The sequence below is a fragment of the Nematolebias whitei genome, chromosome 11, assembly GCF_014905685.2.
Source record: "Nematolebias whitei isolate Nwh7 chromosome 11, NemWhi1, whole genome shotgun sequence".
Taxonomy (NCBI): domain Eukaryota; kingdom Metazoa; phylum Chordata; class Actinopteri; order Cyprinodontiformes; family Rivulidae; genus Nematolebias; species Nematolebias whitei.
In genome coordinates this window covers 40,317,673-40,338,653 of record NC_056508.1, presented here as the reverse complement: position 1 = coordinate 40,338,653, position 20,981 = coordinate 40,317,673, and the positions used below count along the sequence as shown (strand labels likewise).

General features: G+C 37.3%; 3 protein-coding genes across 3 annotated transcripts in view; 1 reads left to right on the top strand and 2 right to left on the bottom strand.

Annotated features, from left to right (window-relative positions):
* trim33 (tripartite motif containing 33) overlaps positions 1-5,276 on the bottom strand; it is a 32,365-nt gene extending 27,089 nt beyond the window's left edge. Inside the window, exons 1-2 of the mRNA XM_037684994.1 lie at positions 4,661-5,276; positions 1,173-1,291 (exon numbers count right to left, since the gene is read on the bottom strand). Coding sequence (XP_037540922.1) covers positions 1,173-1,291; positions 4,661-5,249 — 708 coding nt within the window. The 5' untranslated portion in view covers positions 5,250-5,276. The remainder of the gene's footprint in view (positions 1-1,172; positions 1,292-4,660) is intronic.
* A 1,935-nt stretch (positions 5,277-7,211) lies between these two features.
* On the top strand, positions 7,212-11,343 carry bcas2 (BCAS2 pre-mRNA processing factor). The gene is made up of 7 exons (XM_037684358.1): positions 7,212-7,383; positions 8,119-8,211; positions 8,299-8,369; positions 9,058-9,219; positions 10,450-10,500; positions 10,595-10,675; positions 10,764-11,343. Exons 1-7 carry the CDS (start codon positions 7,291-7,293, stop codon positions 10,888-10,890), a joined length of 678 nt encoding a protein of 225 aa, XP_037540286.1. The 5' UTR covers positions 7,212-7,290; the 3' UTR covers positions 10,891-11,343.
* Positions 11,344-13,462: 2,119 nt separating this feature from the next.
* The window catches only part of otud3 (OTU deubiquitinase 3), an 8,128-nt gene continuing 609 nt past the window's right edge, over positions 13,463-20,981 (bottom strand). Inside the window, exons 2-7 of the mRNA XM_037684357.1 lie at positions 17,487-17,635; positions 17,088-17,200; positions 16,844-16,966; positions 15,221-15,350; positions 14,872-15,038; positions 13,463-13,816 (exon numbers count right to left, since the gene is read on the bottom strand). Coding sequence (XP_037540285.1) covers positions 13,655-13,816; positions 14,872-15,038; positions 15,221-15,350; positions 16,844-16,966; positions 17,088-17,200; positions 17,487-17,635 — 844 coding nt within the window. The 3' untranslated portion in view covers positions 13,463-13,654. The remainder of the gene's footprint in view (positions 13,817-14,871; positions 15,039-15,220; positions 15,351-16,843; positions 16,967-17,087; positions 17,201-17,486; positions 17,636-20,981) is intronic.

The following is a 20,981-nucleotide window of genomic DNA, read 5'->3' as shown; positions in this document are numbered from 1 at the left end:
CATACATACACACACACATACATAGTGTGTGTTTATACCATTTAAAGGCAGTCATAAAATTAAATAAAAATATGAGCCTTCTCTGAAATTACGGTAGTTTGTATTTACATCAAGAACATCAATGTCATGTCAGGTCATTTCAAGTGTTTCATTGGTGGCACATAAAAAAAAAAACATGCATTTAGGGCAAAAATAAGATTGATTTTACCCCAAATAAATTTCTCATATTAGGCTATTTAATTGTGATGTGGACAAACAAGAAAAAATATTTTTGAACCTTAACTTTTGCTAACAAAATGAAATATTATGTAGCTGAGATTTATCTGTTTTCAGCTAATATCACTGTTTTGAGTAAAATAAATATTTGAACATCACAAACTACATTAACAATAAATAGAACTGCAAAAAAAAAAGAAAGAAAAATAAGAATATTAGATGCAAATGTGCAAAATTCTGAGGGTAATTTTTCCTTTTCTGGTTTGATTTGTAAGATCAAAGATAAACAGTAACCTGTTGAAGTGTAAAAATCAGTTTAAACAATGAATTTGTGTTGCGCATGCATATTCAAACAATGTAAAGAACCAATTTTAAACAGAATCTTAAGAAATGTTGCAACTGATAACTTGTTACAAAAAGGCAATTTTTCTGAAAATATTTTACCTTGATGCCTTTTCGATAAAGACGACTGTAGCGAGAGCTAAAGTGAAACCATTCCAAACCGCTTGCAAGATCCAGCAGGCATTTGCATCAGTGCGTTCTAATTTCAGTCTTGTTATTACGCATTATAAATGCAAGAATACTCCACGTTCCCAAAGTAAATAACTGTGAAATTGTCCCTATGGTACCTTCTTTGAGTCTTATGAAAAAGGTTCCCAGGAACAAGCATCAATTTTTCACCACGACTATTCCTATAGTGACGTACTTCTCCGTCAGTCACATTACCCTCTGAGCTTTTATGAAAAAGAAACAATACAGGATAATCAGATGTTTTTGTTTTTAATCAATGAACAAAGCATAAGCATGTTCAGACAGCACTCAACATTGTTTTAACACCATTAGAAAATTAATTTCAGAAATGTAAGATCATGCTGGGTTTTTTTTATTCAAATAGCAAATAAAAAAGCATTCATGCAGAAAATCCAATTTACACATGTAGATTTTTTCCAAAATACCTGTGCAGCTGTTTCATCCAATGTGCTGGAGGCCTCTGTGGTATCTTTGACAAAATAGTTGTCAATTATGTCGCTTTGTTTGTAGTCCTGGCAGCAAACTGAACACCTCATAACATTTACTGGAGACAGAAGAGAGAGGAAAAGGTCAGGTCAAAGGTCTGGTCTTCAAATTCAACCTGTGAAGTGAAATTACATTGATCTTTGAATAATAAAAAAAAAAAAAAAAAAAAAAGTCAAAACAGTAATTAGTCATCATCAAGGACAAGATATGTATGTAGACTAGTACCTGAAAAAAAAACTGCCTCACTCATAAAAAATAGTCTTACTTCATATAAAATAGGCTTTAAGCACTTACAAACAGCTCCTGTTTTAAATGTGCTCTATAAATAAAGTTGACTTTTTCTTCATTTTCATAATTTCCTGTTCCTTCAGTAAGTTCCTTTTATTAAAAAAAAAGAGCTTTGCACAGTGGGAAATCCATGGCTATTCATAAGGGTTAATTGACTTACGTTCAGTCTCCAGAAAATTCAATCGCATCATACTCTGCATTTTTATTAAAATATTAGATCAGAGCCACGCAATAATGGCTGCTTCACCTGATCACTTTAACTCTCTAAACTGAATTAGTTATTGATTTAGTCATTGACGCCAACAAATAACTAGTTCAGCGGATTAACTTTACCAATTAAATCCAATAATGGTCACAACAATTAAGTTAAAAAGATATGAAGCTTTGCTCTGCCTCATAAATTCACAAGCCCCCAGACGGTAATAAAAAACCCAGACATCTGGGGGTAAAAACCAGTTCAAGCCAGTTTGAACCGGTGTGCACTGACTTGAGCAGCACAAGGCCGGTTTGTGTTAGTTCCAGCTGCCTGGGTCTCCTCTGTGTGATTGGTTGTGGAAACAGCTGGACGGGGATTGTGCTCAGGAACCCCCCTCCCCCAACAACAACCAAAAAAAACACAAACATTTAACACAGCTGTCACTTTGAAAGGAAGCATCTCGTACACTGTTCATGACCGTAGGCAATACACACATTCACAATTACAAATATAAATAAATAAAAACAAAATGCATAAATAAGTTTTTTGTGAAGTATAAGATAAATGTCACACTGTTTGGACCAAGATAAGATCCATCTTATGTAGAGGTGAAAAATATTACATCTCAGCTGTTTATTACTGCTGCCATCATTTTATTGTGACAGTATGCAAACTTGTGCATTAAGTGATTTTTTTTTAATCATACAACTCAATATTCAGAGGATACAAACAAGATAAATAAAACACGTTTATCCCAGCTGAAATTACAAATATCTATTTCTGATTAGAAATGAATCAATTACATTGCCAAAGTATATATTTTTTGTTTCAATGTTCATAAATGTGGTATATTTTCTAAAACCTCATAAGTCAATAAATAAAACAGGATATTTAACAGATAAAGATGAGAATATTTGGCATTTTGTCCATACGGCAGTCGTTCCAATAGGTGACGCAAATAAAATGAAAACAAATTTCTGAGTCAATAATAAGAAAACATTGTTAATGGGTTAATTATTAGTATTATTAATTAATATTCTATTAATTAATAATGGGAACACTTTATTTGAAGGCGTGTGCATAAGACTGACATGACACTGTCATGAACGAGTCTTTATGAATGTTTGACTGTTGTCATCAAGTGTCATTCTGTAAATTAGGACACCTTAAAGTTGACATTGTTTAAAATGTCAAATTGTCATAACAAAGATGCTTTTTTTATCTTGGTTAATGTCAAGTTGTCATAAACAATAATTAATAATCTACTAATAAAAATTCTGAGCCAGTAAGCGATTAAGTAATTTGTAATCTATTTAGCCAAGTCACATTAATGATTTGTTCAAAACTGGTTAATAAAAAAACAATATGGACTTGATTGTTCAGGAGGATATGGTTAATTAATCATTCTGTGGTATAAGTATCGTAGAAAGACAAAAGTTTTGTTTATTAGTTTACTGACCACAAACAAGTGCTGCAAGAACCCAGCATCCAAAGCTGTAGCTAACAATTCAAGTATTCATTTACTAATCTCATATACTAAAATATAAAGATAAAAACAAATAGTGTGAGCTGTCATAAAGAAACTGAAATCTGAAGGATAAAGCTGAGCTTTCATTTGGTCAACTGACTTTTAAGAGACAACTTATGTGGGTGGGTGCAGTTTCTTTTTTTTAATAGCACAAAATAAACTTAGTAATAGATGCTGGTTTCAAACTCAATTATGTTTTTACACCAAAATAAAAGATGAAGGCTTTGGTTTAGATTTAGGTTAAATTCACTCTTGGTTTAAATCGAAAGCACCATTTATTCTGCTGTTGACTCAAGACTTTTTTGTAAAATTAACTGGTAAATCATCCATTATCTTTTACCCGCTTCTTTCATTTTGGGTCACGGGGGTCGCCCATGTCCAGCAATCACTGTGCGAGGGGCGGGGTACACCCTGAACAGGTCTCCAGTCCATCACAGGGACACAGAGACAAACGAGACAAACAACCATTCACTCTCTCACTCACCTAGGGACAATTTAGAGTTACCAATCAGCCTATTCATGTTTTCCAAAAATGTACCAGCATATTTTACGAATAGGACAGGTGGCACATTTTCAAGGCAGTAAGACACATTTTTGTATAAACCGTGTTATAATTTTTTTAGCGTTGCAAAAAAAACCCCATCAGATTAAAATACTGCGCTATAGTACAGAAGATATTCTTAGTGCAAGATTATTCCACGATTTTAAAAAATGATTAAACATACAGGAAAAAGTAATTTATATAAACCAAGTTTAAACTCTAGCAAGTGCTGGACGAATCTTTAATATCTGTGAATTTAAGAATTAGTTTCAGTTCTCTGGCGTTTAATTACCATAAAAAAGGGGCTCTTGGTTTTATCACGACTAAATCGGAATACTGTATTTTACTGTCTGCTGTACTGAATGATGCAGAGCCTTTTTGTTCACCGTGGCATTTGTTATTCAATTCAATTCAGTTTATTTGTATAGCGCCACAAAAGAGAAGTCATCTCAGGGCACTGAACAGAAACATTTATATATAAAAATAATGTTAACAGAAATGTTCATATGTAAAAATAATAATTTAACATTATTTAGCTGATCTGTTATAACCATACTGTCACAGTAAGTGCAGCAACATTCCTTATAATTTATTCTGTCACTATGGTGATAGTGACAAACCCTTTTTTTTTGTAGGAAACTGGATAATCTCTAATGAGCCACCTGTGTGAAATCCAATACTGTAGCTTGAAATTAATCTCTATGGTAATCGATAGTCATCATCACATGTGCTTTGAGGTATACAGTCAATTGCTGGTTTACCCCACACAACAGATGAAGCCATCGGATCCAGTAGAAAGTCCAATCTAAACCGAGCTTACATCAGGACTAGTCTGACAGGTGATACTGCATAGGCCTGACACATTCACACTCACCTATGTGCGTGTCAGTTTGCCCGTGTGGTCCAGGCACCTGCACGCTGATCTGCCTGTCTGGTTGCGGGATACATTTCAGGCAAAAGGAGTGCAGACAAGGCAGAAGTTTCGGTTCACAGTCTCGACTCTGCAGACTTTGTTTACACACTGCGCACGTATCCAGTAGATTAATGGGAGTGGATACCGGTGTGGCGGCCGCTGGAGCAGAAGGAGGGCGAGACGTTTCAGTTGTAGATCCGCCAGCTGAAGCGTCCACGGCGGGAAGGGTTTCAGCTGTCGCTGGTGTGGCTGGCTCCGCATTGGTGCTGCCTGTTGTTTCGGCCGCCGGGCTCCCGTTGGATTCTCCCGCCGCAGCAGCGGTAGCAGGCTCGCTGTTGCTAACGTCCACTGCTTCACTACCAGTGCTGGGCGGGGGTTCTTCGTTAGCCTTATCGGGAGGTTCAGTTTCTGCGTCTCCTTTTGTTTCCGCTTCTATAACCACTACCGTATTTTCCGTTTTTGTATCCGTCGGCTCGGTAGCTGGCGCCGAAGGCGCTGTGTCCGTGTTAGCTGGCGGTTCCATATCTTCCTCGCCTTTGTTGTCCGCCATCTTCCTTCCTCTTAGAACCGCTGCACGTACTGCGTAAGTTCTCGAAACAGGCGTACGTGTGCTGACGTAATGACGTCGAAAGCGCCCTATGTATCTATCTATCTATCTATCTATCTATCTATCTATCTATCTATCTGAAACATTTTGCCAAATTAAAGGCTGAACTCTCCTAATTTGCTTGGTTTGTAGATAAACGAACAATAAACTCAATCTCAAAGAAAAACCACATGATTTTACCATGTTTTTCACGTGTGACCACTTGTGACCACATAAACATTTTGAAATTGCTCCAAAACTATGTTTCCAATCATGTGCAATATCAAAGTAACAGTTTGACACACAAAATAGTATTTCTATTGCACCAAAGGAATTTCTATAGCTGAAAATTGTTCCTACGCAGTAATGATCAGTTTCAGAATGATGCTTTATCAGATCCTGTTTTTGTTGGAATACCCTCATCCCAATTAAAGACGTGACTTTTATATGTACTGCGCTCAGCTGCTGTAAATTGATTTTGGTCTGACATTTTTTTTGTTGTTTTCACTTAATTTTTTTAAGTGCATATATGCACAGTTTTTTTTTTCTTTTAGCTGCTCCCTTTAGTGCCAAAAATATATTTAGGTGTCTATGTAAAGTGTGTATGTATCGTGCTGTGTATATGTAAAGTGATATGTTAGGTGCATGTCAGTTCAATTCAGTTTATTTATATAGCGCCAAGTCACAACAGAAGTCATCTCAGGGCAATGAACAAAACATGAATATATAAATTAATAAGTTAACAGAAACATTTGTATATAAAAATAATAATTTGACATTATTTATCTGAGGAGCAGGCTGCTTTGAGTCTAACTCCATCGCAGAACAGCGAAGCATGAAGGCGACGGTAGAAAGGAAAAACTCCCTCATGAGGAAGAAACCTTTAGCAAAACCAGGCTCAGGACAAGCGACCATCTGTTTCGACCGGCTGAGTTTGGTAGGAACAGATACACAATGGCAGGTCAAGAATCACATGTTAAGATAAAAATAGTATCAAATAAATATTATTTAATTTTAATAATTCATTTAAGGAAATGAGGTCAATTTGTCCTCTAGGAATCTAAGCTTAAGGCAGTATAACAAGCCAACCCTAATTATAGGATTTATCAAAAAGGAAAGTTTTAAACCCAGTCTTAAAACTGGACAATGTGTCAGACAGAAACTGGAAGTTGGTTCCACAAGAGAGGAGCCTGATAACTGAAAGATCTTCCTCCCATTCTGCTTTTGGAAACTCTAGGGACCGCGAGATATCCTGAAACCTGAGAGCGAAGTGCTCTGTTAGGAAAATATGAAACAACAAGATCTCGAATATAAGATGGAGCTAGGTTGTTGAGAGCTTTGTAGGTTAGAAGTAAGATTTTGAATTCAATTCTGGACTTGACAGGGAGCCAATGGAGAGAAACTATAATATACTAACTCCAGTTAAGACTCTGGCATATGTATGTAAGGTGATATGTAAAGTGATATGTAAGGTGATATGGAACCTCATACCATCTAGGGCGTCGGGGGAGCAGATGGTGAGGGTTAAGGGCCTTGCTCAAGGGCACAGAGTACGGCGAATGAGGGTGGAGGCAGGTGTGGGTGCTTCAGGTGTTATAATCATACACAAGAAATAAAGAAAAAATAGTAGGAAAAGAAGCCCAATTCCTAAGAAAAGCCTATTTAATAGTGCCATAACTACTAACCAAGACCACTTTATTATATTTCTCAAGAATGTGAATTTTCATGGAAAGAAGGTATAACAAATGGTTTAAAACTTTTGCACAGTAATGCATATAGATTGAAAACATATAAAAACTACTACTTAATTTTTCAACAGAAGTAATAAATTAATAAACTAATTAAACCGTGCCAATTAAAAGTTTGCAAGATCCGTACTCAAGTATTCATGATTTTATTTTGAAATTTATCACCGGAAATGCTTGAATTTTGCTTCCCGGTAGCCGTAGGGTTTGAGTTTGTCAGTCAGTTGTAACGCAACAGATTTAACCATTAATTGATTTAAATGGCCGGGACGGCCTCAGTAGCTGGTGAAGTGTTTGTGGATGCTTTACCGTATTTTGACCAAGGGTACGATGCTGCAGGCGTCAGAGAAGCAGTGAGTATCGGATCATTTGTCCCCAACCGAAACATGTTAGCCGAGCATGCTAACATTAGCATGGAGTGGAGCGTTGTGATGTGATGTTTAACGATGGAAATAGGCTCTTTTTATATTTAAATCTAATAATTCTAGGTTACAATTGTCACTGAACCAAGCTAATGAATTTGAATGTTATATTCACATTTGTTAGAAGTTTGTTAGTATCTTTTAAAGCATTGTTTAATTATTACATATATTTTTATATGTTCACTAAAAGAAAACGACAAACTGCATTTTAGACAACTGTCATACATAAATGTTGTAGTTGTACTTTGTTTTCATGATACTAAGGTTTTTCTTTGGGTCGTTTTTGTCTTGATGTTGCTCCTCACCTTTTATTTTAAATTAAATATTAATTATTGCCAAGAAACAATTGAGCATTTGAGAGTTAGAGATTTGTTCCTTGAAATGTGACAACTGTGACAAAATTAATTTGACCTTCCTGTTTAAAAATATCCAGAACCTGATTGATCTTTTTTTTTTTTTTACTTGGCAGAATCTCAGAAATCCAAGTTGGATATGAATGCTGTTTTAGTTTTGTTTTTCTTTCCTTAATTTGCTTTGGTAATTTAATTTCTGATTCTGTGGGGCTTTTTTAAAAACATCTTTGTCATTTAATCTTTACCTTTTAATTCAACGTATAGAATGTTATTTTTTTTTCAGAAGTTACAATAGTCCTGTTTAACTTTTTAGGCTGCGGCGTTGGTTGAGGAAGAGACCAGGAGGTACAGACCCACAAAGAACTACCTGAGCTACCTTCCTACACCTGACTTCTCTGCTTTTGAGGTGAAAAAGTCGTTTTAAAAAAAAAACCTGAGGTCCTTATGATTTTCAGACTGAACACAATTAACAGCACTCTTCTCCACCCTTCAGACAGAAATTATGAGGAATGAATTTGACAGGTTAGGAGCTCGTCAGCCGCTTGAACTTCTGAGCATGAAAAGGTAAAACCTGCTGTTGCAGCAGCCTGGTGGAGTTGTCATGTAACATGTTCTTTTCCCCTGTTTGAGCTAGAATCTTCTGAGCTTCTAGAGATACAATAAGCATTGTCAACACAATAAAAGCACTATACAGTATAATATATATGCATATGTAATCAGTAATTTAAAAAAAACTTGAATACAATATTGCCGTTGCAATTTTAGTTTTCGTCTTTACCCGCTTCCTCATTTCTGGGTCGTTGGGGTCACTGGTGCTCATGACCAGCAGTAAATGTGCGAGAAGCTGGGCACATCTGATTACTTGAAATAAAAATATATGGGACATCTTTTTTACTTAAATTAATCTTTCTAGCTTTTGGGAAACAAACAAGTTTTATATTTACTTGATTTATATTGAAAACATTACACAATAAATGCTTGAAATCATTAGTTTAAAACACGCATGCTTGAAAATTTCACTGAATGGGAATTTATTTTTTAAATTAAAACAAATTCAAATTATTATTTTTTAGCAAACAAACTTAAAAGACCATATGACTATTAGGTAGAATCTACCATATCATCTTGACATAAATGTTACAACGGCTTACATCAAGATGAATATTAGATGGTTTTTTAAATTATTTTAACTTTTTTTTTCAGTTTCTAAACAACGATTACTTTATTTAAACATTTTTCCTCCTGTGTGAAGGTATGAGTTGCCAGCGCCTTCATCAGGACAGAAGAACGACATTACAGCGTGGCAGGAGTGTGTGAACAACTCGATGGCTCAGCTGGAGCACCAGGCGGTCCGAATTGAGAACCTGGAGCTCATGTCGCAGTATGGAACCAATGCATGGAAAGTCTATAACGAGTAAGTGACAGCAGCCTTTTCTTAAATTATTAACTAGGGCTGTCCCGATCGAATTGGCGTACTGATCGAGATGTTTTTTATGGATCAGTATTGGGAGTGGTGGGCACTCGCAGCTCCCGAACCAATATTGTCTCAGGTTTTATAATGTGTCAGCCAGGCATTGTAGTATTGTAATATGATACCTGCTGTGGTGTACAGGCCTGGAAATTAAAGGTACCCGAGCTCCAATTGCAATTTTTTTCTGCAGTTGGACAGTAAATGATTTGCTAACAAACCACCCAGCCAGCACCAGACATTTAATGTGGAGACCACAGGTATTATAACAGTCACATGCACTGATGCAGAGTCAAAGAAAACAGCACTAATTTATTAATCAGGTCAGTTATCGTCAAATAATCCAGTCATACACGACTTGATTACTAACTTGTTGGGCTGAACAAACAGTAGCTGAACAGAAGAGGCAGGGAAAAAATTTTGTGGCCACAGAGCCAAACCATTTTTCTGAAAAAAAAAAAAAAAAAGATCACTTTCCTCCAGTGGAACATTTTCTAATGATTGTGCACATGCAATCTTTTTTTTTTTTTTCCACATGCCATCTTCATCTGTTAGCAGTGTTAGCGTCATCACTGCTAGCAGCGCAGTATGGCATTGTGCTTTTAAAGCAGCACCATCTGACGCTTAATCGTAAGCATTACACTGACATGTAGATGGACTCGTATCACTCAGGAGGAACACTGTGAGGATCATTCAGTCTGCCTGAAAGAGGAACTATTCCCAACTTTGTCTGTGGTTGTTAGGAAACACGTCTACATCCGCATTTCAACGTGCAAAATACTGGTAATGCAAGTTCCACATAGCCATTTCTTTTTGGCTAACCTCTTTGAATAGCTTCATGCACTTCATTATGTTTAATATACCATATTGTTTTACATTATTAGTGTTTAGCATATATCTTGGTGTATATCTTAGATCCTTATATACTGTTTCTTTTTATACTTTATATTTTTGCTATTTTTGGGTGTAACTGGGACTTTTGAGTACACAATTTCGTTCCACCTCAGTTACCACGTGATGCGAACGACAATAAACTTGAACTTGACATTTCCTGATCCTTACTTAAAAATTGCTTAAATTGTTATTGGCATTAAAAAGAAATCTTGATCGGGGCATCCCTAATATTAACTCCATGTATGAGCTGAAGACTGACTCCGTTTTATTCTGCTTGCACAGTAATTTGGCTTTTATGATTGAGATGGCTCAGAAGGAACTTCACAAATTCAGGTAAAATGATGGCCATGTTTCATGTTAAAGGGCTTTATAAAATAAAATAAAAAGTTGTCACACCTGTGAGTCTAATCATTGTTTTGGTACACAGAAAGCAAATCCAGGACTTGAACTGGCAACGTAAGAACGATCAGTTGGCAGCAGGAGCCAAACTGCGAGAGCTGGAGTCCAAGTATGTCATTTGAAGTTATGTATGTTCATTTTACTAAATGCTCATTTGGTTTCTAGTCGTCTCAACATCTGTATTTGTTCCTTGTCAGCTGGGTGTCACTTGTGAGTAAAAACTACGAGATCGAACGGGCCATCGTCCAACTGGAAAACGAAGTCACTCAGCTCCGACAACAGCAGGGCGACGAAAACAAGGAGAACATTCGGCAGGACTTCTAACACATCAGGAGGTTTTCACCCTCAGCGCTGAAGTCAAACAATCCCTAAGTGAGACGGATTACCATTTGTTTGGACTAAAAACCAGTCTGAGCAGGACAACTTTTATTTTACAGAAAATATAGCACTGGCTTATCTAGTTACCATGACGTTCATAATGAGCGGTCCACAAAACGTTAATTAAACCACGTTTTTAAAACTACACCCACAGTAATGACATAACTCACCCATAATACAAGTTTTTTCTTTCCCTGCAGTCTCAATGATGGGTTATGTTTGGTAAGTTTAACTTATTATACCAGTCTACAGGTGGCTATTGATAAAACTGAGTCAGTATTCTGGCTTCTATGTTACCAATACACTGGCAACAGTAGTGAACATTTCATAGAAACCTCATGAGTTTTGCTGTTTAATGTTTCAGCCTGCAGGTTTTCATAGTTGCCTTTCAGTAAAGTGGTGTTTAGAAGAGTACATAATTTGTCAAATTTGAATACAAAAATGTTTCTGATCCTACAATATCTTCATTTCCTGTTATTTTTTTAAAGGATATTTGTAATAAAAGGAACTTTTATAATTTTTTTATTGTCATTTGAAGTTTTTTTTATATAATTCTCAGCTTTATTTAAACTTGTAGTCAAAACTATGAGGATGGAAACGTGTCAGTAGACAGAGGGAGAAGAGGAAAGTCAAGAAAGTAGGACCGAGGGTTGCAATATATGACCTTCTGAGTAGGTCAACATCCATCCATCCATTATCTTTACCCGCTTATTCCATTTTGGGTCACGGGGGTCACTGGTGCCCATGTCCAGCAATCACTGTGCGAGGGGCGGGGGACACCCTGGACAGGTCTCGAGTCCATCACAGGGCGACAGACAAACGAGACAAACAACCATTCACTCTCTCACTCACACTTAGGGACAATTTTAGGGTTACCAATCAGCCTAACATGCATGTTTTTGGTCTGTGGGAGGAAACCGGAGCACCTGGAGAAAACCCACGCATGCACTGAGAGAACATGCAAACTCCACCCAGAAAGGCCCCTGGACCCGGGTTTGAACCAGGGACCTGCTCGCTGAGAGGCAGCAGCTCTACCAGTTGTGCCACCGTGCTGCCCCGAGTAGGTCAACATATATTACGTAATGTATCTGTTCAGTCAGTACTGTGCACAAAGTCCTGAGTCCCCCCCCCCCCCAGTTCTTTTTAAAGAGACCGACTTTGATTTGTAACTTTGTCTTTTTCAACATTCTCCAAGATTTTTAAAGGTAATTCAAAAACAATCACCTCATTGTCTTTGTTACATTTAGTTTTGATTTGTCACTTTTGGCATCATTTAATTCATTACTCATAATTAATGCAGTTGCCTCTCGCTGTTCATTTTATCAGTTGTCACGTACATCCAATAATTAAATTCAGCTAACACAGAGTTGACTCAAAAAGTTAATAGTAAAATTTTAAATTTCATTTGCATCTTTTAGTTCTCAGAATGTGTGTTGGGGATCACTCTCAGCTGCCACGCCACCAAATTTTAAATCAATATCTGTAAAATTAACCGTCATAATCATTTATGTGATTTTTTTTAAAGTCAGTTGGCTATGGCAGCCATCTGGAACCAGGTTACCTCCAAAAGTACACAATGAAACTTATTAACTGAAAGTTTCATTCAGATTTGTTCAGTGGCTTATGATATGTTGCTGACACACACACACACACACACAGGCAAAAACCATTATTACACACCTTTTGGCTTAGTTGATCTATTTTTACACCCCCCACATTCTTTAACACTATTTTGTGCAGTATATGTAAAAAAATAATTTTTTTCCTGTACTCAAAACAAAGAAAAACATTGACAAAGAACAAAATGCTTACAGTATATTTAGTATATAAACACATTTCTACAGAAACTGGCTTTTACACATTTTAATCCAATCCTGGTACCCCATTATTTTCAGAAAGAAAAAAGTATTTGTGGAACAAAAGTTTAAACCAAGTAACTTAAAAACAGCTTGCACTTTAAAAAAATAACCTTTAAAATTGTATTATTTGTTACTTTATTAGCAGCCTGTAATAAAAAGTAGCATATTTTCTATTTATTTAATTGCATCTACAAATGCGTCAACTCGTTAGATACCAGTGGTAAGTTATGCGTAAAAATGTATTTTGTGAAGCGACTGAATTATTGCCAGGAAATGCTCATTATTTCAGACTTGGATGGATGTGTGATTGATTTGATAGAAATACTGAAAAGCAGAAAAAGTCTGGAAATTATATTAGACTCTTACAGTAAAAGTACATAAACTACAATTGAACATATTACACTACAAAAACAAGAGAATGTTTATTTTGAATTATTCCCACATTCCTTAAACATTACAATCATTTTCCTCATTTAATCACCGACAGGACCTGAATGAACATCAACCCAATCTGTGGCCGATCTAAAGGCCTGGATGAAGACGATTAGCTGCAGGGAAAGGCAGCGAAGAAGGTAGACCAGGTCTGAGGTCTTGCAGACAAAAACTCAGGAATGAACTTGATCAATACCCCAACAGAAACAGACACGCTCCGTCACACCAACTTTCACACATCTCGCACACGTTTGCAGGCACCTTTATACTTTTAGCAAAGAAGTAGGGTTTTCTTTAGGAAAAGGTTTCCGTTGTGATATAGTCATTTAATTCCACTATGTGCAAAACTGGGCAGCCATCGGTAGCTGAAGTAGCAGGAGAGGGACGTGGAGGGGGGGGATTTTTGGCCACGCCCCAGTCTATATACTGAGAGTATTGAGAGCTGGTACTAAAGTCACAGCCTCTTGCAGGTTCTGGTTCTGGTCCTGGCCTCCTTTACTCTGAAACTTCTGCCGATGCCGCTCCTCTTGACGCTTCTTCTTTTCGTGCCGCTGCTGCTCTTTCTTCTGCTTGTTTGACAGCTGGGTAGGACAGAAACAAAAACTTTTTAAATCTACTCCTATGTATTCCCCCCCGAGATGAGTTTTATTTTGTATAAATGCCAATTCTTAAGAGTTAAAAAAAGGCAACTGGACTTATTTTCTTTTTGTTGAAAACGTTTTGCTTTTCATCCGAGAGGCTTTTTTCTCAGTCCAAACTGGAATGTGCATTTACAAAGCTGTGAAATGCTCCGTTTATGCGATCTGAAATTGCATGCGGATTAATCCTGCTCTCCTCCCCCCGGAGGGTTGTTAGGAAATCGACATAGAAGTTGAAGCCAGAGTGGGAAAGGCGTCCCCCCCAGAATGGTCCCAGGTCAAGTATTAAGTCCTGCACCTTTGACGTAAATGAGTGGGACATCTCAGATCATCAGGTGTCGACTCTTGTTGATTAACTTCTCATTTTGCTGCTGTATATTGAACTATTATTATTTTCTAATAAATTTAACTCCAATCAGTTCTTTAATGCTTAAGATCATGTGACACCAACAAGATTGTGTTTGGGGGAGTGAGCGCGACTTAAAGCTCCAGAGTGCAGACTCTAGTATTAAATATACAATTATAGTACTCTAGTATTAAATATAGAATTATAGTACTCTAGTATTAAGTATTTCACCACATATGTTTATGGTCCTCAAGAGAAAAGTTTTGGTGACATGCATGAAAATGGGAATTGGTGTGAAACTGGCCAGGGGTCAGATCCAAAGTGGTTTTGTAGGTTCTGGAAAGCTGACACCTGAGGACTCCTTCCTTGTTTAAAGTTGTTGTTTGTTTGAGTACCATTTGATGTATGGATTTTTTTCCACCACCACTCTCAAACCCATCTCACGCAGTTTAAAGCTTTGTGACCCAGCTCGTTCCAGTGCAGTAGAAAGTCTCTCAAACTGGAAGCAAAGCGTCTTCAAAAACAAAAAAAAAAAGTTAACTTGTCTTTATTTAAACTCACTCTTTCTGTTTGACATTGAGATGACAGAGAATCTACACAAACACATTGCAGTGCATTTTCCCCCCCCAACAGTGTCGTGTGTATATTTCACCTTGGGTTTTTGTGCATTTCTGCCCTCTGCTGTCTGCTTCTGCTCACTGCAGACTGAGCAGGATCCCGACGTGCAGGTGCCCTGGCAGGACTGACCAAGCAAAGACTCAGCGAGCCACTCCGCATTGATTGTTGCTGCACTCAGCTGGAGCAAGTTCTCCTCATCACCTGAGACACAAAAAACACACAGCGAACACGTCGCCTGAATCAGTCAGCGTGGTCAGCGTGGTCGTATGTAACGGACCATCTACTTATCAACAGGCATGTTTATGAGTTTGATTAGGAACATTGATCTGGCAAGACGAGCCTTAAGATATGTTACAACTGATCAAGTAATCTTATCTCCTGACCCTGAATTCCTCGATTCTTGATGGAGCTCAGGATTACGTTTTCCTCTTCGTATGCTGTTTGAGACTTTTTCTGTCTGTCCCTCTGACCATCTCCAAACTCACGCTGATGGCTGTGTGAATTCTGCAGGCTCTGAAACAGCACAGACATCTCAGTTAATACTCTCTCTGTGCAGGTACAGTTGGAAAAAAAAAAAATCATAACACCAATAAAAGTTATACATTGCTTTGTCAAAAAAAAAGTTGCCACCCAAAAAGAAAAGGTCACACTAATATTTTATTGGATCATCTTTAGCTTTGATTACATCATGCATTCACTGTGGCGTTGTTTCGATAAGCTTCTGTAATGTCACAAGATCTATTTCCATCCAGTGTTGCATTAATTTTTCACCAAGATCTTGCATTGATAACTAGGCACTAGGCATGATGGGTGCATCACTTCACCTGCCGCTCTTCTTACCCTGATGCGCCCATCACTCTGGAACTGGGTCAGTCTGGACTCATCAGACCACATGACCTTCTTCCATTGCTCCAGAGTCCAATCTTTATGCTCCCTAGCAAACTGAAGCCTTTTTTTCCGGTTAGTTTCACTGATTAGTGGTTTTCTTAAGGCTACACAGCTGTTCAGTCCCAATCCCCTGAGTTCTCTTCACTTTGTGCGTGTGGAAATGCTCTTTCTTTCACTATTAAACACAGCCCTGAGTGCTACTGTTGTTTTTCTTCCATTTGATTTCACCAAACGTTTAAGTGATCGCTGATCACCATCATTCAGGATTTTTTTCCGGCCACATTTCTTCCTCGAAGACGACGGGTCCCCACTATCCTTCCAGTTTTTAATAATGCATTGGACAGTTCTTAACCCAGTTTTAGTCGTTTCTGCAATCTCCTTGGATGTTTTCTCTGCTTGATGCCAATGATTTGACCCTTCTCAAACAGACTGGCATCTTTTCCACGACCACGCCATGTGTCGTTTGACATGGTTGTTTAAGAAATGAGAAGCAACTCATTGCACCAGTTGGGGTTAAATAACTTGTTGCCAGCTGAAAGATAAATCGCCCAGGCAGTAATTATCCAATAGGAGGCTCGTACCTATTTGCTTAGTTAAATCCAGGTGGCAACTTTTTTTGGGCCAAGCAGTACATGTTGCTGAGAGATAAATATTATTTAAGACTTCTAGGTCTAATGGCTAATCTCTCCTACATATTGGTCTAATAAATACTACTTGTGTTTTCTCCACCAGTAGTTTCCAAAGCCAGAGTTAAAAATCCCTGTTGGTTATGTTACGAAACACTGTGAGCCTGAAATGACTTCTATAAATCAAGTGAAAGCTAAATTACCTGTGGCATATTTTATTATTTATAATTAAAAAACAGATTAAAAGAGAGGTGTTTCATGGGTAAAACTTAAATAGAGTCTATTTGTGTCCTGATGCATGCTCAATAAACCAGGTAGAAAAATCTAACGAGGTTAAGTCAGGTCAGATTCTTCTTTGTTCATCAAAGAAGAATCTGACCTGACTTAACCTTGTTAGAGTCTAGTTGTGTTGTCATTATGCCTTTGTTTAAATGATTTTAGCTGTTTGTATTGAGTCAGAAGTGGAAAAGTTTAAGAAGCTCTTTTGCGTACCTCTATGCGAAGCTGAGCAGGACTCTCGGAGTTGTCTCCAATCCGCCTCACACTATCGTAATGATCTCCATAACGGTAGGCAATGTGCAACTCTCTGCACATGGGCTTCTCTGCACCATTTATCTATGGAGACAGCACAATGTATAAACTGTGGTGCGCTGCAGGTGTTGGCGGCCACAGAGTTAATAGTACACTAGCTCATGCGAAGGTGTTTGACAGCCTTTGTCTGTGGCTTCACTCCTACCTCCCACAGTGGTGTGTTGAGCTGATGGATGACCACTTTCACCTGCTGACTGCGAGCAAAAGCTACAATAGCATCATTGCCAGCAAATGTACCAGGCTGGGAGAGGTTCGACACTAGGGAAGATAGTTTTTGATTATATTGTATATTATGGAAAACATTTATTTTTATATAATACTATAATTGTGATAAAATTAATATATGTGTAATTCAATTAAACACTAATCAATCAAAAATGCGTCTTGTTGTTGCAGGTAATTCTAACCACTAGAGGGCAGCAATCCCTGGTGTTTTTCATAGACCACCATACAATGGTGGGGTCATTAAAATAGTAAATCCTAAGTAATTTTCAAGGATTACATGTGTGAATTTAGCACTTTTTGCCTGCTGTTCCTTTCTTACTGTGCTGTGCAAATGGGACGTCATCCTCAACAAAAGGCTCAAAGTCTTGTCGATGAGACTTCATGTAATCGACGGTCTCCTGTCGAAGCCGCAGGTGATCGCCAGAGTGACCCTCTAACTGGTCGCCGAGAGCTCTGAACAGACAGTTCCTGCAGGAGACAAAGATGACCACATAAAACAGGTTCAGGGCCTCTGTGTTTGGTTTCTACAGTTAACAGGATGTTTAAATGAAAGCCTTAAACTCCGCTGCTGCCTTCATTAAAGCAGGCATTGGCAGGAATATCTCTGGTTTTGGCCAACAAGAGCATCAGTGCTGTAAAATGCAAGCTTCCTAAAACTATACACATTCTTCTGGTTACAAACTTTGTTTGTCTAAATACCACAAAAAAAATGCAATAAAAAGTTAAATTGGCTCATTTTTACTCACAAACAGTTGAACAAATAACACATTACCATTAAATATCCAAAGAAATTTTATTAAAAGACAAAGTTGTTACAATCTTAAGGGGATAGAAATATTTGTCAAACCAAAATTCAGAACTAGTCTGAAGGGAAGGTCTACCTCAATCCAAGAAGTTGGATTGTGGAATGGTCTAGAGAGTGATGTGAAAAATGCCAAGTCAATGTGTACATTTAAGAAAAAGATCAAAGCTGAATTGTTAAAAAATATATATATATGAAGTAGCTTAGTGTGTGTTTTGTATTAGAATTAGAAAAATTAGAAAGAGTTATTCATTTTGTTCTGTTACTTGAAGATTATTATGTCTGAAATAATTGTTTGAAAAAAGGGGCAGATATAATAAGATTTTTTCTTCTTTCTGCTGCCTTTCATTTTAAATCTTTTGTATCCTTTTTTATATTGTTTTGGAATTGTTTTGTACTTTTTTAAAATGAATAAACTATATACCATACCATACCATACCATAACAAAAAGAGAGTTTTGGTACTTTGCTGGTCTGGAACACTCAGATGCGTGTTCATACATTGAAAAAATTAATAAAGCATCAGTGAGCTTAAGAAAACAACTATTTCTGCCCATCTTAATAATAAAAAAAGAGTTTTAAGGCCATTCTAGAGTCCATCACTCAACAATGAGAAAGATGATTCACAAGTATAAAATATTCAAAAGGTTATAACAGTACAATCAGAAAAAACTGAAGAAATGCGGCTTTGCAAGAGCTGCAAGGATAACGTCTTTTTTCTGTAAAAAAAAAAAACATGTATGGCTTTGGTTTGCTAAATTATATTTGAACAAACTGAACGTTAGAACAATTTTCTGTGGAAAGATGAGACCAAAGTAGAGATGTTCTGCCATGATGCACAGCACCACATTTAATGAAACTAAACACAGCACTACAACACAAACAGCTTTTAAAGCCTTCAACCCTTAGAAATTATAGCAACATAGTAAAGTGAGTCAAAGCTTCTCTACAACAATATACAAGAGCAATAAGGTATTTAAAGAGATTACTTCAAGTTACAGCTGCAACATTTGGTTCTAGGAGCTACTGACTCACAGGATGTGGTGAAGTTTGGCTATTTTTTTTTTTATTATTATTATTAAAAAAAAACGTTTATTTATACAAGCCATTGAGTCACGAGGACTCATTTACAAGAGGGACCTGTTTTAGACAGACAACACATGGACAACAATAAACAACAATAAAATGCAATTAAAATAAATGTAGTGTTATAAAACAATAAGATCAAAGAGCCTTTTAAAACACAGTAAAATACTAAAAATGAACATATTTCCTTTGGATTTTTTATTGGTTTTCTCAACTGTTTAAAATCCCTTACAAAGAAATCAAGTGGACAGCTTCAGTTCCTGTTGCAAGGTGTTCCAGGTTACAGGAACAGAGTAAGAAAAGGCCTTTTTACCAAGTTCAGTCTGCACTGAGGGCACGCTGTAACTGCACTGATGATGTGACATGCAGGAGGAGATATACAAAAAAGCAGCAAACCAAGGAGTGATTTATAGATGAAGATGAACCAGTGTGAGAGCCTACATGTAGATAATGATGACCAGTGAGTACAGTGAGTGCAGTGATGGGTACAATAGTTACAACCAGTTATGAATCTTAGCGCACTGTGATAGACAGCATCCAACATCTGCAAGGAGCTGGCAGGGGCATGTAAATATCAGTAATGTCACCATAATCAATGGCCAGTAGGCAAGTAGTAGCTACAAGGCATTTCCTGGCATTCAGAGTTAAACAAGATCTATTTCTGAAAAAGAAACACAGTTTTAATTTCAGTTTCTTTATCAAGTTTTCAACATGTGGCTTAAAAGAGAGATGTGCATCAACTAAAACTTCCAGGTATTTGTAAAGAATCCACAAACTCAATAGGAACATTATGTGTGTATAAGATAGGAGGAAGAACTGCTGGTACCAACTTTCTATTTGAAAACATCCCCTTGATTTTATCAGCACTTAGCACCAGTTTGAGATGGAATATTAATCTGGCTGAATGATGTTAAATGCAGACTGTAAAAGCTGGAAAACCTTGGCAACTGCGTTAGCTCGACAATAAACAATTGTACTGTCGGCACAGAGATGTAAGAAGGCATCAGGAATGTTTGGACATACTTACATAAATTGTAAAGAGAGTGTGTCCTAAAACTGAGCCTTGTGGCACACCGTTATTCACAGTTAAATAACTAGAAGAGGTACCATTGTGTTGCCTTCAATATAGTGTGATCTGAGAAACCAATATCTGAGAGCTTATGGCATAAGATGTTGTGATCTACAGTATTGAAAGCTTTGGACAGGTCTAGATAAAGTGTGGCACAGTAATCCTTAGAATCCTGTGCTGCAACATCATTAAAAACCTTCAGCGAAGCAGTCATTGTGCCATGTTGTTTCCTGAAGCCAGATTGGTGGGAAGATAAAATGTTAAAATAATCTAAATACTTCTTGACTTGAGTATTTACCAGTTTTTCTAAAACCTTAGCTAAAATACAGAGTTTGGAAATTGGTCGATAATTGTTCAGTATAGTGGGGTCTCCTCCCTTCAATAACGGTAGAACAAAAGCTGTTTTGCAAGCATTTGGAACAGTATTTTGTTGTATGGACAGATTAAAAATGTATGATACCGGTTCTACTATAATGTGTGCAGCTAGACTTAAGACATAAGGAGGGGGGTCATCAGGGCCTGCAGATTTTCTAGAATCCAGGTCACTGACAGAGAACAGTGAAAATGAGAATGTGTGGTTTACTGAGGTTTGACTTGTAGGAGAGGTAGGTGATTTTCCACTAGTAACTGTGTCAGACAAGGAACTGAAGGCAACAAAATGTCTATTGAAACAATTTAGCATCTCATGCTTATTTGACACAGGAACAGAGTCAACAAATACTTGTGGTGGTAGATCAGATGAGAGCTGCTAGAAAGGGATTTGATGGTTTTGCAGAATCTTTTAGGGTCATTCAGATCTTTGGTGGTTGAGATAATAGTAATTACGTTTTGCAGCTTTAATGGAAGATGTACAGTGAG